Raw genomic sequence first — 18,769 nt, forward strand, 5'->3', positions numbered from 1 at the left:
TCTCCTGCCCTGCCGAGGTCTGTCCAGCAGGACAGTTCCAGGCACACCGCCTGCCCCCAGGGTAGTGTTATGTCTTTATACTAAAAACTACGTGTACAATATTTATAACTACTTTCCAATATCTATCACCTATGTTAGACAGTGAGCTTCTACTCTAAACCAGTTTAGAAGTGCCAACATCACAGCAGAAGATGGAGGCCAAGAAGAAGAAGAAGAAAGGCTGGACACACCCAGATCCCTCCATCTTGCCTCCTGAACCCCCATTCTAGAAACCCCAAAAACCACTTTTCCACCCTGTGATAACTTCACTATCATTCTACTTAAACTGTTGTGGCTTGCTGGTCTTCATATAAGCTTGGTAATTTCCTCCACGGGTCATAATCAAAACCACAGGTGTTTTGGACTCCATGCCAGGGCTTCTGAGCCCCCTGGCAGGGGTCTTGGCCGTCCTGGACAGCCAGAGGGATGTCCTGTGTTCCCACATGGATATATACTTATCTTTATAGGACCCATTTATAAGCAAGTTGGGGGATATTTTCACCCCTTTCTACAGGAAAAAGTGCAGGGTAAAAATAGAAAAGATAATTTTTCTCATCATGTCTTTTATTACCCTATATTTCTGTCTGAATAGTTTCTAGTAAAATCACAAATCTTAATTCAGAGGAAATGGGTATCTCCCAGATGTCATTTTGTGTGCCAGAGGCTATTTCACATGGAGTGATAATTAAAACAGACTCAGAGATCTTTTCTTTGGACCAAACCTGCATACAGCCCTACAGGGAGAAACAAAGATGGATAACACAATCTCTGTGTGGCTATGGAAGGGGACTGAGAAGCTGCAGACTTGACTGGCCTTGGCTGAACACTCACCTTATTGATGTAACCAGCCCTAGCTTAGACTTGCTAAGAGAATGCAACAGGGACAGGAATGCAGCAGACCTGAATGAAAAAGAAGTCCAAAGAGTTGTTGACACCTCTCTCACTCCTCACTTTAAACTGCAGGCATAATTTCACCTGAATGGCCAAGTCCCTTCAGAAGGGAGGGACAAGGCTTTTTCTCCTATGAATTGAGTTCAATTAAAGCATGTCTGGATCCTCTTACCATTGAGCAAAAAACTCTGACTAGGACAGAAGGACACTTAGGAAGACAGAAAGACATCAGTGGACAAACTCAGCTGCTGCTGAGCACCTCTTTCTCAGGTGCTGCTGACCCTCTTTCTCACTCAAGTTCCTGAATGACTGCCTTCCCCAGCTGTAGATGCCATGAAACAGATGGATCATTTTGTGCTGTTTTCTTCTCCTGGGCTGCTTCTTGTGCCAAGGTCCTCTTGCAGGAAAGGACAGCACAGAGATATGAGGCAGAACAAAGTAAAATGGAGGAAGTGGAAATGAGGCAGTGCAAGGGTTTAGCAAGAGAGGAGAGAATAACAGAAAAAGCATTAATAGTCATCTATGGAGTATAGAACTGGGAGAAACTCTGGGTCCCCAAGACGGCATGGGAAGACAGAGAGGAGAAGAGGAGAAAGGAGTATGTTGAACAGTCTGGTTCAGAGGACGTGGGTGACAGAAGAAATAACCCTAAGAAAAGAGTGGAAAGCCTAAAGAGTGGAATTCTGATGGAAAAAGACCAAATCACAGGCTGGAGGTTATGGTACAAAAGGGCAAAAAATAACTATGCCTCCTGCCCAATCCTCCCTCCTCCTACAGATGTATGGAAAGACATCACTGTGGTATCACTGACTTGACTCATCTCATGGTACAAGGTTTGTCTGGACTACATTTTGCTAAATAAATCTGATTTTTTATTTTCTTCAATTTTTTTTATAAGTCCCCAGGTTGGGAAAAGCTGGGAATCCCACCAGATGGAAATCTTGACTGTCTGTCATCTGCTGTGAAGAGCTGGCAGGGTGGCAGGAAGGTTCAGCTGGAGCTGGCTTGGCCATCTGCACTAGATTCAGTTTGCCAGAAAAGCACATCTAACAGTCCACTGAGAGCTGTGTTCAGGCAAACATGCACACCAACAAGTACAGAAACTATCTGTGAATCCAACAGAGATGGGTAGATGTTGGGTGTGGCAAATATTCTCTGCTGCCCTGGGCCTGTCGATCCATCTAAAGAGTTTTGTTCTTTTTCCATAATTCTCCACTCACACACGTGTTTTGGCAGCATATAAATCTAGTTCAGTGTTATTAAATTCACAACTTCTTTTCCTTGGGTTTTGTAGGGTGTGGCAGAAAAACATGTATGAATCTAATCCTCTGCTTTTCTGTCAAAGGGGAACAATGTATGTTGAATGTAGTGGAAATAGGAGATTTTGTTGATATCAAATTTTTATTGCTGTTCTCACTGAGGGTGATTTATACAGGAATTTAATTGGCCCACAGGATCATAAATATAATCATAATGCTGCTTTCAGGTTTTGTGGAAAACACTTTTGCCCTTTAGCACTTCTCTGTCTTGTTCTAGCTGTGACATGCTGCATTTAATAAAGTCTTGCTGATTCAGATAACCGACCCTTCAGCACAAACCTCCTCACTAATTAAGAGCTGAAGAGGCAAGGAGAAAAGGCAGCCAAGGGACTCTATAAAATAAGGTAAATACCTTTAGGTTGATGAGCAGTGAAAAACCAGTGAATTAATATTTGGGGTTTCCTTACTGAAATGCAATATTAGGCTTGTCAGCAGGCTTAGTTATTGCCTTCTGATCTGTTCTTAACTTTTGGTGTTACTCAGGACACATGCAGCAGACTTGACATAAACTTTAAATGCAACAAAGCTGGATAATTTTTCCAGATCAACAGTGTCTGAGTTGTGAGGTGCCCTTTTCTGGAGAGGAGTCAAAGATGGTGGAGACTGTGTGCATGTGGGAGGAGAGACTGAGAGCACATGAGAAGGAATGAGTTCAGTTTGCTAATCCACAGTTGCTCTAATGGAGATACGGGCATACATATGCCAGCATTTACCTGCAAGGAACATGTAGGGCAAACAGAGATGGACTTTCTTCTCAGCTTCTCAGCTTTGATATGGTATTGTCCAATACTGAGCTCTGACAAATGGCATTCCTCCCTCAAAAATGCCTTTTTTCCTTTTCTCATCTGCTGTAACTGATGAGTGGTAGGAGAGTTAAGTAAACTGTCTGATTTTATCTGGGGGTGGGTAAAATCAGACAATTTACTTAACTCTCCTACCACTTTAGAATTTTAACTGTTCAAACATTAGTCCAGATCCAAACTATCCCAGATCTCTGCTTTAAGAATAACAAAATGGACATGAGGAGCTACTGAAAAGCAAGACACAAGCATTTTTAATTTTGTTACGTTTCCAGTAGTTTTATAACAATAAAACCATTAGCCAACAGATTCTTTACAGTAGTAAAACCTGAGCATATCAGAGGTTATAAATACATCATCTAATACAACTGGTGCAATCTCCTGAGGACATGGATCACTCAAATGCTACAACCAGCAAGTCTCATTACTGAAGTCTACAGTGCAGAGAATTTCTGGAAGAGGAATGTGATTTAAAAGCATAGCTACATTGTTTTCAGTGCCATCCAGAATGCCCCAGTAGAGGCCAGTGGTCCTCACCTTGACACGGGTGTCACGTAGTTGCCTGGGAAGACCCCGGACATGCCACTCCTCAGAGAGGTGCCCTTGAACCAGCCGTCCTGGCACTTCTCAATGACGCGGTACATCTCCCCTTTGCGCAGCTCCAGCTCGTCGTTCTTCTGAGGCTTGTAGGCATACAGGGCCAGGTAGCTGTGGGGAGAGGTCACACAGGGAGAGAGCACACAGGTGACATCAGCCACCACCTGTCCTGCCCCAGCTCCAGCCCCACAGAGCAGAGAGCGCTGCTCAGAAGTTGAGGTTAAAAAGGGACACCATTACAGGCTGCTTCACAAACAGGGAAGGGCAGAGACTGGATTCTAAGGCAATAAGGGAATAACTAATCAGAGTAAAAGATAATTTAGAAGTTGATGAGACATGCTTCTCATCCAGGGCATAACCAAACCAAAACAGTGCCACAAAGCAGCACCCAAGTTAAGAACGTAGCAACAATTTCAGAAAAACATGACAATTACAGTGACAGCCAGAGTAACAAGGGCTGGAGTAAGAGGGCTTTGTAAATCCTGACATCTGGAAGAAATATACATTCATTTGCTTCAGGTGGGATGCACCTCTGTTGTGGAGTTTAGGAAGAAAACAAATAGGTAGGCTATTTCAAAATTGGTAGGCTATTTCAAAGGTTTTCTTGCAGCTTTCTCAATGCTATTTATGCTGGCCAAGTTTAGAAACAACACACCAAACTGTTCTGATCTAGTATGGTAATTCTTGTACTATGTTGGTAAAACAAAAAGTGAGAAAGGGCCACATTCTGCAGAGGGTTTTTTATTTAAGTAAGTGAAGTGGTAGAATTTGGTTTTAGATGTTTTGCAAGTATGCTAATAAATCTTTAATACAGGATCCAATATGTAGAACTTTTTATTTATTTAATTACAGCTTTTATTTATTCCCTTTGTTTAGAGTCTTTCTATTTATCTCTCTTTTGTTCTTCTGTTACTACTTCAGGGATGTGTCTAGTGTTGCGAAATGACTACAGCTTAAAATCCCTACAGAGACTCTCTCTGTTTAGAGAGATTCTTGTTGAAAATTAAGAATGATTGCTTGCACTTTGGGAAATAATGGAAAGCCGGGATAGAATAGCAAGAGTGCACACACAGAACAACACTTTCTTTGTAAATACCAGATTTTCTTTGTATTATTGCTTTTCTCCAGATACAAAAAGGGATTTCTGGTAATTCTTGATCAAGGTTGTGCCTTCCCGAGTTTTTTTTATTTATTTGTGATTTACAGGCAGTGAACATAGACTAAGAGAAATGGGAAAACAGAGAAAGTGCATTTGCACTGCAAAGTTGCAGCAGAATGCTCTTAGACTCAGGGGTGGGTGAGAAGAGGGTTGCTGCCCACCTTATAGCAGTGAACCGGAGAAAAAACCAAAACTATGGCAGTTGTAATTGTAGATTTTCAGCCAATAAAAATGATACATGACTTTTTACTTCTGCTCTCCAGGAAATATAATTGAGGAATAAATCCTGTTATTTTTCTTGATTCTACTTCTTTATTGTACCATAGATTTCCTTATTTTTATTCTGAAGGTAGTAAATAAACAGCAGTAATGAGCAGAATATGAACTATTTGGTAACAGCTCCTTGGGGAATCTTAGGCTGATGTGCCTGGCTCTGTTTACCACATGCATGGGGTACAAAGAGCTAATCAGAAACTATATTTCATTAGCCAACAGAGGGGAGAAACCACCCTGCACATCCTTTTTTTAGCCTATATAATCGGGTGGTCTTGAGCAGGTCTGTAGCTGTTCACCTGACGGAAAACATGAGGCTGCATATGATCTGAAGGATATTAAAATGCGTCACCCTGACAAGAAATAAGGTTGCATGCTTCAGTGCTAATCCTTCAGCACTGCAAGGACATAACAGAAAGTGCCAGACTGCACTCACTCAAGGGAGCAGAGAGTGTGGCTTTAACTGTCCCTCTTGAAATTGCTGCTTACACAGGGTTCAGATTCAGAAGCTATGGGTAAAGCAGGGGGTCAGGGATAGAGAATTTTAGATAGATTCACTTAGCCTTTTCTCCCCACGGGCTACATGTAATAATTTAACTTACAGGTGGAGATTCTGGAAGCAGGTGCAAGGAAAATTACCCTAAGTGGATCATAGGCTGTTGTGCCTTGCAGCTATCTTCAGATCTCCTATTAGTTTCTTTTTGTTCTCTCCTACTAGCTTCACCCAGCAAATTCCCCCAAGTCAGCTACCACTAAGTCTGAATATCCAATATCACAGTGAGCCTAAACATCCTCTGGATAGAGTATTGAAATCCTTGCAGAGACTAAAAGAAGATGTACAACAGCCCAGCACAGATGCCACACCAGAAAGACCAACATCTGTATGGCTAAAGTGATGAAAGCTTCTGTGTGACAACCATGTAGGGTGACCCTGGCACAACACAAGTGATCAGTACTTTCTTTGTGCACCAGCAATCCCATCTCCTGTGCAGGGGGGTAGTGAGGATGCCCATCCCTGGGGGTCTCCTCTTTAGTTGCAGAGGCACAGGGTTCTCCAAACCCAGGGGCAGGCCCAGCCTGTGGGCAGGCATAAACTCCACAGGGAGGGGGCTGTGGGAGAGCTGGGGGAGATGCCTGCTCTCATCCATGGCTGAAAACAATCTGATTGCCAGCAGCTTCCCTCCCCAGAATTTGTTTCTGGGTTTTTCCTCTGGCAGGAAATCAGGTCTAGTGGTCCCATTTGCTGAGGATGATTTTGCCTTAAGGCAAAGTCTTTGGATTTGGACACATTTCACTGCTCTCTAGATTTTAGGTGTGAAACTTCACCAGCTAACTCTGTACAGCCTAGAAAAAAGTGTTAAAACAACAATCTGAAATCTTGCAAAATGTAGTATCAGATTATTCTGGGCTATGTGAAACAGTGAGGCTAAGGCTTGGAAGTGGGACCTAGAAGAACCCAAAATGTTTATTAGAAATTCCCTGAAAAAAAGGTTGAAGTGTGAAGTGTTCTTGGCCTTGGGTAGCTGCCTGTGACTCTGCTTACAGCGCAGAAGCCCCAGGGTTTTGTCTAGAGTTGCACCTCCCCACTACTGCTACAGCTTTCAAATAATGCATCTTCTTTGACTGGAACTTGGCTCGCAAATGCAGAATGACAGACCGGATTACAAGGCTGCTTCACAAGGGAGATGACAGGAGAAGCATGGGAGGGAGCAGGGGAGGCTTGCTGAGGCATGGAGTCAGGGGCATTGCCTGAGAGCTGGCAAATGTCCTGATTCAGCAACCAGGTACTTCAAATGTTGCCAGTTGTCGCTTCCTAGTCAGGGCAAATCTTGCAATAAACACATGTCCCACTATGTGCCACACAGGCTGTGCAGGGTGAGCACAGGGCAATGGTGAGACCTCTCCATGGGGCACTCAGGGATGTGTGGCATCTCTCAGGTATAAAGATCTCAAGTAGCTAAGAAGAAATTTGTTTGGTTCTGATTAAACACCCCCATTGTTCTTAAAGAAGATCTATTATTTTCAGGATTTTGTGAATTCAGACCTTGTTTTAGCCATATCATAAAACCCAAAAATGTGGATACGTATATGTGTTTGTGTGTGTATAGTTGTCCTGCTTTTATGAGGTATATGTGTTGAGAGGAGAGGATTCAGTAGTTAATTAGACAAGTATCAGATAAACCAACCAGGCTAGAAGAGACTTGCTATATATGAAATCTACTCTTTTTGTTCTGTGAACCTTCTGTTATTCTACGCACTATTCAACAAGACCGTATGCCAAAGATGTGAAGTTCATTCATTGCCTTGTTCATTCATTGTTGATGGCACCAAAAAAGTGGAACTGAGCCATTTTTTCTGGTTAATTGTGATTAAATCAGGTGTTTGATTGCATAGGACTACACCTTTTTAAGAGCTTTAAATGAAAGATTTTCTCTAGCTCAGAGGTACTCAGTTTGCTTCACAGTGATCTATACAGTTACAAGAAATAAAGTCTAAAAGGGCTCACACAGAAAGGGGGAAGTCTTGCCCTTCTCTATTAATTTTTTAATTTCAGCAGAGGCTGCCTCACATTTGAAATTGCAATCTCTCTCTTCTCAGAATGCACCTGAGCTGAGATTTGGGCATTCAGGTTTCAAGCACACACACACACACACAATTGGAAACAAAGAGTACACAGTGACTGAGAGCTGCTTACATATTGAGGGGGAGCTGGACCTTCGGTGGTGTTCCCTGATCTCCAATTATTGCACTTGTCCTGGGACCAGCCACTGTGGCTGTTCCAATCAAAGAGGAATCCTGAAAATACACAAAGAACAACACACAAGGATTTAAGAAGAAGCCCATAATTTCCTAGATTTCTATGGGGTGAAGGCATAGAAGAATAAACCACATATTTTATAAATTCCTAGATTTTCTAACTTCATTACATTGCCTTAAAAAAAGCTTATTCTAGCCTTACACACTCCAAAAATACATTTCTGACACAAAGGATTAGCAGAATTTCCATGTACCTGTCAGAGAAATTTTATTTGTATGCGCATCTTAAAAGTTTTACAATGTAAAACTACTTAACTGCTTTGTAAAGTCAGCTCAGCATGTGCATCTGCAGTAGTATCTTCTCTGATAAAAGTAACCTTTTCCCCTCAAAAACTTGTTTTTAAATTGGTACCCTTTTGGTAGTGGTTATGGATCTCTGGAGAAGAAGATACTATTCAATTTCCAAAATGCACTCTCATTTCTATGTACTCTTTTTATCATCAGGAATATTCTTCTCCTTCAAAAGAAGGTGACTACTCAACCCAAAGCTTTCTCTGAATGGAGAAAGTAGTTCACTCCACTTTTACCCCAGAAAATAAATCTCTCATATAGACAGCTGGACAGATCTTCTCCAGCTATTCATGTGAAAGGCAATTCTAAATGTAATCATTCATTTCTCAAAGCCTAATGCTCAGCCAAATTATATAGGGCAATCTCTTTTTGAGCTGTCTCACCAAAGTCCTCATTCATCTATGTCAAAAATGAATCCTGACTGGAAACGTCTCCTGAACCAATGCCAAGACCTGTAGCAACAGATCTTTATTGCAGACAGGGCAGAGCTGGGCTGATGGGACTTGTAGTGGTTTACTTGAACAAAAAGTTTTCTTAAAAGTCTCACCATATGCTGTATGCATGTCCATATGCAGAATGGCTGTACAAAGTAGGAACCAATACCCACAAATTGCAGGTTCAGGCAGGGTGTGTTATACTCAGCAAAGATCCTGAGAAGTTCACAGACCTCCTGTGGTGGTTTGACCAGGAAGAAGTGGGAATTCTGGGAAGCTGTGGTCAAACCAATGGATGTTCTGAGTTTGATACTGGCACCTGGTGTAGCCAGTGGGGTTTGGACACACCTCCGAGAATACACAGGGGTTAAAAAGCAGAGCTCTGGCCCTGGGAGGTTCTCTTGGGACGTCGAGGAGAAGAGGTCGGATCTCCCTCCCCTGTCCAGCCGCTGCTGCTGGGCGGGGGAGGGGCAGCCATGCGGTAGGCCCGGGGCCTGGACAGAGATGGGGGTGAGAAGGCCCTCAAGGATGGAAGGGTGGAGGAGCCCCAAGAGACATCGGGCAGCCATTTCCCCCCCCCCCCCCCAGGAGAGAGAGAGAGAGGAGAGTCGGCGAGACGGAATGTGATAGCAGCCGGCCCAGGAGGAGAAAGGGGGGAGAAGGGTGCAGCCCGGCCGGCCGCAGCAGCAGCGCGTGTGGGAGTATCGTCGTTCTGAGACAGGCAGAGACTGAAATTTTTAACCCCTTTCTTTCATGGTTGGGGCCTTGCAAGAATGCTGATCCTCCTCGGAGCTGACTAAGAAGGGAGATAAGAGATAAGATGAAACAAGGACCTGGCCCGAAGGACGTAGAGAAGACTGGCTGAGTGAAGAGAGAGATGCTTGGAGTGGCCTTTTGGCTGGACTTTTCTTGTGGCCATGGACTCAGTTTGTTCCTGTGACACAGAGACTGCACTTAGGGGGAGGCAGTGCCTCAGAACCAGGAGGGTTCATCGTGGGGACCCCTCGGCCCCAGGGGGTTGGAAAAATATGGGGGGGACAGATGTCCCAAAGCAGAGACTGTGCTTTTTTGGAGTGAGACAAGGCATCCATAAAAGACAACCCTAAAAGCAGCTCTGGTCCATGCGCAGTGGTGAGAGCACTGGGCATGGAAGGAAGATGTCACAAGCGGCAAAAGGACTTTTTCCGGGCGGTGCCGAGTGACAGGGAAGCACACGAGGTTTCAGCGTGTTTCCAGGGGAAGCCTATGGAACAAGAAGGACTCCTCTCCTCTTCATGAACTGAAGTTTGAGTATACTAAAGTGTGGTGCCAGGCTGGGCATTTGGTGATTTGGGAGAATGTATCGGATTGGGAAATTCAGGTAGTGGGGAGGAGGAAAGTGGTTTTTTTGTAAGGTTTTCAATTTTTTTTTCTTTTCCTTATAGTTTTTCCCTATTTTCCTGTAGTTTAGGTAATAAAGTGTTCTTTATGTTTAAGCTGGAGCCTGTTTTGCTTATTCCTGGTCACATCTCACAGCAGACACCAGGGTGAGGGCATTTTCATGGGGGCACTGGCTCTGTGCCAGGCTCAAACCATGACACCTCCACTACAGCTTTTCTGTTTCAAAATTCTATCTAACAAACAGTAAATATTGATTTTTGGAACACAAACATGGGGACAGTTTTTGCACTTAAAAATGACACTGAATTAAACCAAGACACAGAGTTAAACTAAGGCACACATTGTTACCTAATTACTGGATTTCAAGGTTATCTTATTCCGAAGAAGCCCCATAATCATTACTATTCTGTCTTGACAGTGCATTGCTGAGCTATATTGCTTTGCTGTTTATGAACACATTATCATTAGGAAATTGTGCAGCAAAACATGGAAACACTGCACTGTGATTCTAAAGCTTTTGGCAAAAAGCAGCAAGATGTCTCATTTCTCACCAACATCTACACTCAATCATGAAATTGTATTGACAAGTACATCTCCTTTTTCTCATTATTTCCTCAAACTTTCTGGCTGCTTGCTCAAACAAAGAAGGATCCAGGCAGCTCTTGGTCCTATGTGTAAAAAGCATTCTTTCCAGCTCTGTGACTAAGGCTTTATTAATACTGCCTATCACGTCAGTGAGCTAGTATCAACTTACAGAAAAAACACACCAGTAAACTAAAAAATTTAGGGATAGCTGGAGAATGATCCCTCATTTGTTATGTTGAGCTGGTTAATGGAGTTAGGGATTGCAGAAGATGTTGGGCTGAGACACCTGGCAGCTACCTCATCCAAGAGGTAAATGAGAAATCAACTAGTTCAAACTTCTTCATGTTGTGCTACCACTGTATGCCTGCTCTGGACTAGAGAAACAGTCTCTAAGAAAACAGAAAATGCATCAGTCCCCACCCTTCCTTGCTAGGAAAAAAAATTAGATTTTATGTCATGAAAAAACAGATCTGAATGAACAGCCTCAGGGTGCAACTGTTAAGGCAGAGAAGATCACAGCAGAAAAGAACAGAATAGGACAAAATGGAATGGAGTAGAATAGAATATTTATATTGAAAGTGACCTGCAACAAGTATCTAATCCAACTGCCTGACCACTTCAAGGTTGACCAATTAAGGACATGTCCAAATGCCTCTTAAACACTGACAGGTTTGGGGCATCAACCACTTTTCTAGGAAGCCTGTTCCAGATAAAGAAATGCTTCCTAATGTCCAGTCTGAATCTCCTGTGGGGCATTCCCACAGGACCACTCCCTTGCATTGTGTCAGTGGACACCAGGGAGAAGAGCTCAGTGCTTCCCTTTCTGTTTCCCCTCCTCAGGAAGCTGCAGAGAGCAATGAGGTCACCCCTCAGCCTCCTTCTCTCCAAACTAGAAAAGCACAGTGTCCTCAGCTGCTCCTCTTAGGACATTCCTTGCAGTCTTTTCACCAAGATTTGTTGTCTTTCTCTGGATGTGTTCAAGGACTTTCACATCCTCCTTCCATGGTGGGGCCCAGAACTGCACAGAGTGCTCCAGGGGAGGCCACACCAACTCTGAACACAGCAGGATAATTTTGGGTGACTGGTGATGCTCTGTTTGATGCACCCAAGAACAGGGTTTGCCCTCTGGTGTCTCACACTGAGCCTGCTGTCCACCAGCATCCCCCAGATCCCTCTCTGCAGGGCTGCTCTTCAGCCACTCCTCTCCTCATCCATACTTGTGCCTGGCATTACACCATCCCAGAGGGATCAGAATCCAGCATTTTGAATTGTTACATTTCCTCCTGCTAATCATTGGCCAATGCTCCAGTGTACCTACATCCCTCTGCAAGATATTTTGTGCCTCCTCAAGGGAGTTAAAAGCACCTCCCACTTTGGTATGATCAGCAAACTTGCCAGTGGTGCATTCAACTCCTGCATCCTGATCATTGATATATATGCATATGTGTGTGTGTGTGTGTGTATATATATATATATATATATATATATATATGTATATATATATTCACACACGCATATATATATATCTGACAGAACTGGCCCTAAAACTGAGCCCCAAAGAACATCACTGGTGACCAGTCAACAGCCAGCTGTAGCCTGCAATCCTTTGAGATCTGGCCTTTGGCCAGTTCTTCACCCAGTGCATCACAAGTCCACTCATTCCATGGCTGAGCAATCTGTCCAGAAAGATGCTGAGGTACAGTATCAGAAGCCTACTAAAATCCTGAGAAAACTGTATCCACTGCTTTCTCTTCATCCACTACACATTATTATAGAAGGATATCAAATCAGTTTAATGGGACTTCCCTTTTATGAACCCATATTGACTGTTCCTTATGACTGTATCATTCTTTAAATGCCTTTCAGTAGTACCCAGTATAATAATCTCAATATTTTTTCCAGCAACTGAGGCTAAATTAACAGGTCTGTAATTCCCTAGGTCTTTCCTCATGCCATTTTTTTGTGGACTAGAATAACATTGTCAAGCTTCAAATCAGCGGGACCTCCCTAGACCTGCAAAATCTTTGACAGATTATTGAGAGGGGTCCTGCCATAATATTCACTGGCTCCTTCAGAACACTTGGATGAATCCATGAGGCCCCATGGACTTGTGAACATTCAGCTGATACAGCTGGTCTCTTACAATTTCAGTGTCCACAATATAAAGCCACTGTTCTCACATTTATGGTCCTCCAACTCAGAGGACTGGGAAGCTGCAGGTCTACTAAAGAATGAGACAAAAAGTGCATAGAATGCATCTGCTTTTTCTTCATTCCTGTTAGTCAAATTGACCAAGCACTATCAAGTATTTGCCACCTTCACCAAGTCACCAAGTATCAGCCCAATATTTTCTTTACACCTCATCTGAAAAAAAGGCCCTTTTTGTTATTTGAAACAACACTGGACAGTTTCAACTCTAATTGAGCTTTCGACTTTCATGTCTTCTCCCTGTGTAAATGAACCCCAGCTCTGTACTCAGAGCTGACCACTTCAAGGTTGACCAATTAAGGACATGTCCACCTTGCTTCCAGAGGTCATACAGAGGTCTTTTTCCTCCTGATCCACACAAGGAGTTCCCTGTTCAGACAAGCTGGCCTTTTGCTCTGCTTGCTTGACTCACAGCATGGTAAAGCTATCTGCTCCTGTGCTTCTGAAAGGTGAGTCTTAAATACTGATCAGCACATGTGGCATCCAAAGTCCTTAAAAGCAGATTCCCTTGGCACACTGCTAACGAACGCTGTGAACAGCATAAAGTTTGCTCTCATGAAGCAACTCTGCCATCCTTTTCTGTCTTTACAGTGAAAATCCTCAACTCAGCCATTTCATGAACACTGTAGCCAAGACAGCTGCCTACTGTCACATCCCTGATGAGTCCTGCTCTATTCACAAATAGTCAGTCCAGGAGGGCATCTTTCCTAGTTGGCTCTCTAAATATGAATGACAAGCAGTTTTCTCCATAAGCCTCAAGAATTTCCAAGACTTGTCACAGAAGTATGATATTTCCAGTTGATATCTGGGAACTTGAAATCTCCCATAATGACAAGGGCTACTGGTCCAGAGAGTTCTCCAATTGCCTATTGAATAACTCACTGGTGCTTACATCCCAACTGGGCAATCAGCAGCAAACACTCTCTACAATACCTGCTTTGTTTTCCTTCCCTCCAGTCTTCACCCAGAGGCTCTTCACCACATCATCACTAACTCTAAGGGCTGTGCAATCAAACCTCTCCCTTACTTATAGTGTCACACCTCCCCCTCTCACCTGTCCTGCCTCCTCCTGAAGCCTGTAGCCCTTGGTGCCAGCACTCCAATCACAGGACTCATTCCACTAGTAGCAATGATATCCAGCTCTGGGAGCTGACCAATGCTTCATCCTTCTTGTGAGACACATGCTAACTCTTCTTTAGCTCCTGTGATCCTCCCTCTGCACACTGCAGCAACGTCAGTTTGCAGAGGTGCAGCTACCCCAGGCTGGAGTGGCCGCTGCAGGCACTCTGGGCTGAGCCTGTCTGACTGCAGAGTGATGAGTTCAAGCCAAGAGAACAGAGCAGTAGTCAAAGCATCATCTATTTGCCTGTTTGCACTGACAAAGGGGCCTTCTGTGTCTTCTGTATTACTGATGGTCTCAAGTGCTTCCTATTATGCTTGTACTAACATATAGTCCAAGGGATTAAGAAGTAATGTAACTGCCATTCACCATTGCTGGATGGCAATTTTGCTTTCTTCCCTTGAATAATCCCAGAGATGTCTCCACAGTTCTGTATATGTCTATCTACCTGACATTCAGTTTGCCTGTATCTGGTTACTCCAATATTACTGCATCTGGTGCCAGCCTGGCACCTACAAACCATTAATTTTTGCCATTTTGTACAGCCTAGTATCCTATACATCCAAACTCTAAATCAGCAACTGTTTCCTGATTGTGCTCTGGTTTTTCTTTAGCTGCTCTCCCTACAGGCCCTACAGGCTTTGATATGACTGTGTACTTTCCAGTCTGTCTATGACCCTGCTTTTCATCATCAGGTTTCACTCCACAGGACGTGCTGGCCTTCCATACATTGAATTCAGCTCCTCTGTTCACATCTTGACTTTTACTGTCACAGAAGTATTCTGCTCTTCAGCTTTATCTGTCTCTGTGCTCCTTGCTGTATTCTCTTGGTGGCTGCTTGATTGCTACTATGCATCTGAATGTTCACCAGCTTTGCATTTAAACTACAGTCCCTGACACAGTTGGGGAAGTCTTTCTAAGCTGATTTTTTCAAGGTACTCTTGTCTCCTGTATGTATTATTAACTAACTCATATCACAAAATACAGTATTGCTAGATTATTTTGCAAGATTATATTTGGAATAAGATTTTGAAGAGACTGGTTTTTGCAAAAGAATAATCTCCTATTTCTTTATACTTTATACTTCTTTATAGTTCTTTTCTTTATACTTCTGATCACCTGAGTTGGAAGTTTACCTTTCTACTCTTCACACAATTTTATGTGCATCTCTCCAGTAACTAGTAACACCAATAATCCTCCTGGAGAACACAGCAGGTCTTTCTCTACCACAGCTGGTAGAAGGACTTAGTACATTTTCCTTCTTTATTTAGCCCTGGAGCCAGGTTGTACTTTTGCTACTGTGATCTAAGGAACAAGGTACTAAACATGTCCTCCTTTCCTCTTCATCTGCTCAGGGGAATGGGATCCAAGACAATGCTCTGATTTTCTTGTTCTCTGCTTTGATACCTTTAAGGAAGTCTGTGTGCCACATCCTTGCATTCTGATGGCATGTCCCTACATGATCCATCTTCCTTGTGTGGCATCAGACACACAAATAGAGCCATGCACAGACATGACACAGGGAGGGCTCAAACACTGCAGCATTTGTGTCTTAATCCTTCTTCAATCTCTGCTACTCAGCGTTGCTAAAGCCTTATGGGTAGGAGATATCTCTGACAGCCAGGATTTTAAGAGGCACATAGGCACTTACTGATAAAAACAGGCACCTTGCAGAGTTTTCTCAGAGTGGCATTAAGTACTTCGCTGCCTGATTCCCACTGATTTTATTGCAATTTAAGTAATAGGAGTCACTTCTGAAAATACCATTTGGTGCTCCTCTCTATCCCTATGTGTCTCTAATGCCTTTAAACATTTGGCCATTGAATTTCCAGATGTGACCTCCTCCTGGGTGATCACACATGCATACCTCTTGATTAGGAGGCTGTTTAATGGTGGCATGCACTTTCCTGAACCAGGCACTGCCAACTCTGATCCCATTTACTTAGGCCTGTGAACAGCAAAATCTGACTTCTTCATGCTCCCGCTTCAGCCTGGCATCCTCCAAGCACCACTCACCACTGTTTCAGCTCAACAGCAGCAGCTCTTTTCCTCTGGACACTACAGACCCAGATGCCAGCCAGCAGGGAAAAGCAGCTGCACAAAAGTGTGCTGAAAGTCACCTCCAGATCCTTCTGCACTAATTTCTGCTTCTTGGTGACCATTGGTAGCACAGCAGTACCACCTGTACTGTGCAAGGCTAAATCCTGAGTAAAACTCCCAGACTATACACACAGGCACCATGGTGCTGCATGACAGGTATTTCACTCCCAGCTCATGCTGTGCCCTCTGTTTTTATCACCAGCTACTCTGGTGTAGTAGGTGATTATGTACTCATGGACTGGAGAATAATATTAAAAGGACTTTTTGCTTTTTTTTTCCTGTAAACACAACAGCTTCCTTATGACCACTGAAACGTTACTCCCCACTAAATATTACTGACAAGCCCAGAGACACCAGGAAATTAAAGGTAACAACTACTCATCTGGGCTGAAACATCTTCTCAAACTCATTCCCTTTCTCTTTTCCCATCCACACGTTTATGGAAGGATAAGAATGGCTAGTTTGGACTTTGAGTATAAATTATATTTTTCTTTCCCTAGCAGATTTACTTTAGATTTTCACCAGTAATTTATGGCCACATTTGTGGTTTAATTTGAAAAGACAGAGTGCCTGTAGGGATTAGTGAAAGTGCCTTGCAAAAGCAAGAGATTCAGTCTTCGAGCAGAATAGAAGTCTAGAAGACAGTGATAAAACTAGGAACAGAGTAAAATTATATTGTAGGTTGCAGTAGCCTTCACTGAAAAATAATTGTTGCTATCAGATGAATGCTCCTACCATCTAGAAAATCAACCAGAATTCTCAGTTTTGACTTCAAAGAAAATCCAGCACTCTCTCACCACAGGGCACTTATCACATTCATTAATTCTCAGGAAAAATTCTTTTAATGTCTTGAATGCATATTTACAGCTTATTTTAAATTTCTCTTTAATATTACTTTAAAATAAGAGAAAAAAACACCCATTCAACTCACATAAGTTGACATACCATCCTCTGGAAATATCATAAAAACAGGCTAATGGTCTTTAAGATTCCTGTGACTCGTTTCTCTAATTTGCTGACTCCATAAAACAATGACTGTGGCAATCATTCTGAACCTTAATGTTCCTAGAAATAATGTATTAGCACTTAATGCATGGTAGTGACACCAAGTATTGATGAAAAGTGTTACATGCAAGATCAAGTAGCCTCATCAAATGCTAATTATCAAAGTGGGGGCTGAAATGGACTTATCAATTCTAGAGGAAGAATTTTTTTTTTTCCATAACGGTGTGTGTGAAAAACAAACAAATGTGCAGGATAACAGCTGCAGCTGCATAAGTAGCTGCATAAATACCCAGTTCCTTCCTGCAAAGACTGGAGCTAAATTTATATGATTTACTGAGGGGTTCTTACAACCTGCAAGTATCTGTGGCTGTGTATGAAGGTGAGGCACAGTATTATGCTAGCTTTTTCTAGGACCAGGTTGGCCCTGATTAGTTTTGGTTTGTAATAGACCAAAAACGCTAAATCATATCTTCTCTCAGTAGCTCATAGAGCTATGCAAAGAGCTGGAGAAGTCAAGTAAATTAATTTCCTGAGCTTCCATTTCCCTTATCCTGCAATCTAATGATGCCTGAAAGTTAGAAGAAAAAAAACCCAAATATTTTTGTCATTTTCTTCTGAAGATTCATCTGACATTACTATCCATAAAAGCGCTGATTATTATGGCTCACAGCTTCTCAGCTCCCCCAAATGAGGACTAATTAAGCATCATGTGGATGAGCATCATGAGAATTATATTTTATTCAGCCTTGTTTCTCTCAGACTATACTCAGGGTATAGCTTTCCACCACAAGGTTTTAAATAGGTTTGTAGTAAATAGTTTCTTCAAATTCTGGGATCAAAGAACATGAAAATCAATCAGAGACACAGGAAGGCTTCAAGTGAAAGCTTGACCTGTAAAAGATGTTAATTTAATCCCACACTCAGAATTGTCCTTTTGATAACTGTACAACAAAATCATCAGGATCCTGTGCAATGCCTCCTGTAGGAAGTCCACATCCAGGGAGAAAATAGTGGTAAACAAATAAACCCTTCAAGCAAAAAAAAAAAAAAAAAAAAAGAGGAAAACACACACTTTAGTAATTTCTGCTCAAATGTCATACATATGTAGACATAGTGTGTGCCACATGAACAGGATTTTATGGTATGGGGTAAATACCTAGACAGTGTCTTGAGACTTCTAAACCAGTAGGTGACTGGCAGGTACTGTAAAGCCTCAAGGTTAGCTGTGTGCAAAAATTATTTTACTGGCGAAATGTTTTCAGGTTACTACCCTGAGGAGCATCTGGAAAAAAATATATTCTTTTTCTTTTACTGGCAATGGGGTTTCACGCACAGTTGAATAATCCTTTTAAAGTACAACTTTCTCTTCCTAGTTCCTGTAAAAAAATTAGGATTTATCTGGTTCTTGAAAAATCTTTCAAAATATACTTGTGATAAGGCATATTGTAACAAAAAGAGAAGACACTGTCTCTAACCTGGTAGTTCCCTAAAGGCAATTTTGCTTTGACCTGGATTCCTGGTAGCTTATGTAATCAGTCCATAGACTGATCATGAGCCTCATTTGCAACAGTTTTGACAAATAATGAAATATATCCCAACATGCACAGAGCATATTCAGAGAATATTGGTAGCCAAAAAAAAAAACCTGCTTACATTCCTGCCTAAAAATTTCTATTTAAAAGAAGTTAACTCCTTCCCACCTACAACCACCCCTCCGCAACAAGATATTTACAATAGGCAATGTCTGGAAT

At 42.5% G+C, this 18,769-nt stretch overlaps 1 protein-coding gene across 6 annotated transcripts in view; it reads right to left on the bottom strand.

Moving 5' to 3' along the window:
• Nucleotides 1-18,769, bottom strand: part of SH3RF3 (SH3 domain containing ring finger 3) — a 247,489-nt gene that overhangs the window by 40,133 nt on the left and 188,587 nt on the right. For all 6 annotated transcript variants that reach the window (XM_064709856.1, XM_064709902.1, XM_064709893.1 and 3 more), the window contains 2 exons: nucleotides 7,774-7,874; nucleotides 3,587-3,757 (listed from right to left, as the gene is read on the bottom strand). In XM_064709856.1, coding sequence (XP_064565926.1) covers nucleotides 3,587-3,757; nucleotides 7,774-7,874 — 272 coding nt within the window. The remainder of the gene's footprint in view (nucleotides 1-3,586; nucleotides 3,758-7,773; nucleotides 7,875-18,769) is intronic.

Source organism: Zonotrichia leucophrys, chromosome 1 (genome assembly GCF_028769735.1).
Source record: "Zonotrichia leucophrys gambelii isolate GWCS_2022_RI chromosome 1, RI_Zleu_2.0, whole genome shotgun sequence".
NCBI lineage: Eukaryota > Metazoa > Chordata > Aves > Passeriformes > Passerellidae > Zonotrichia > Zonotrichia leucophrys.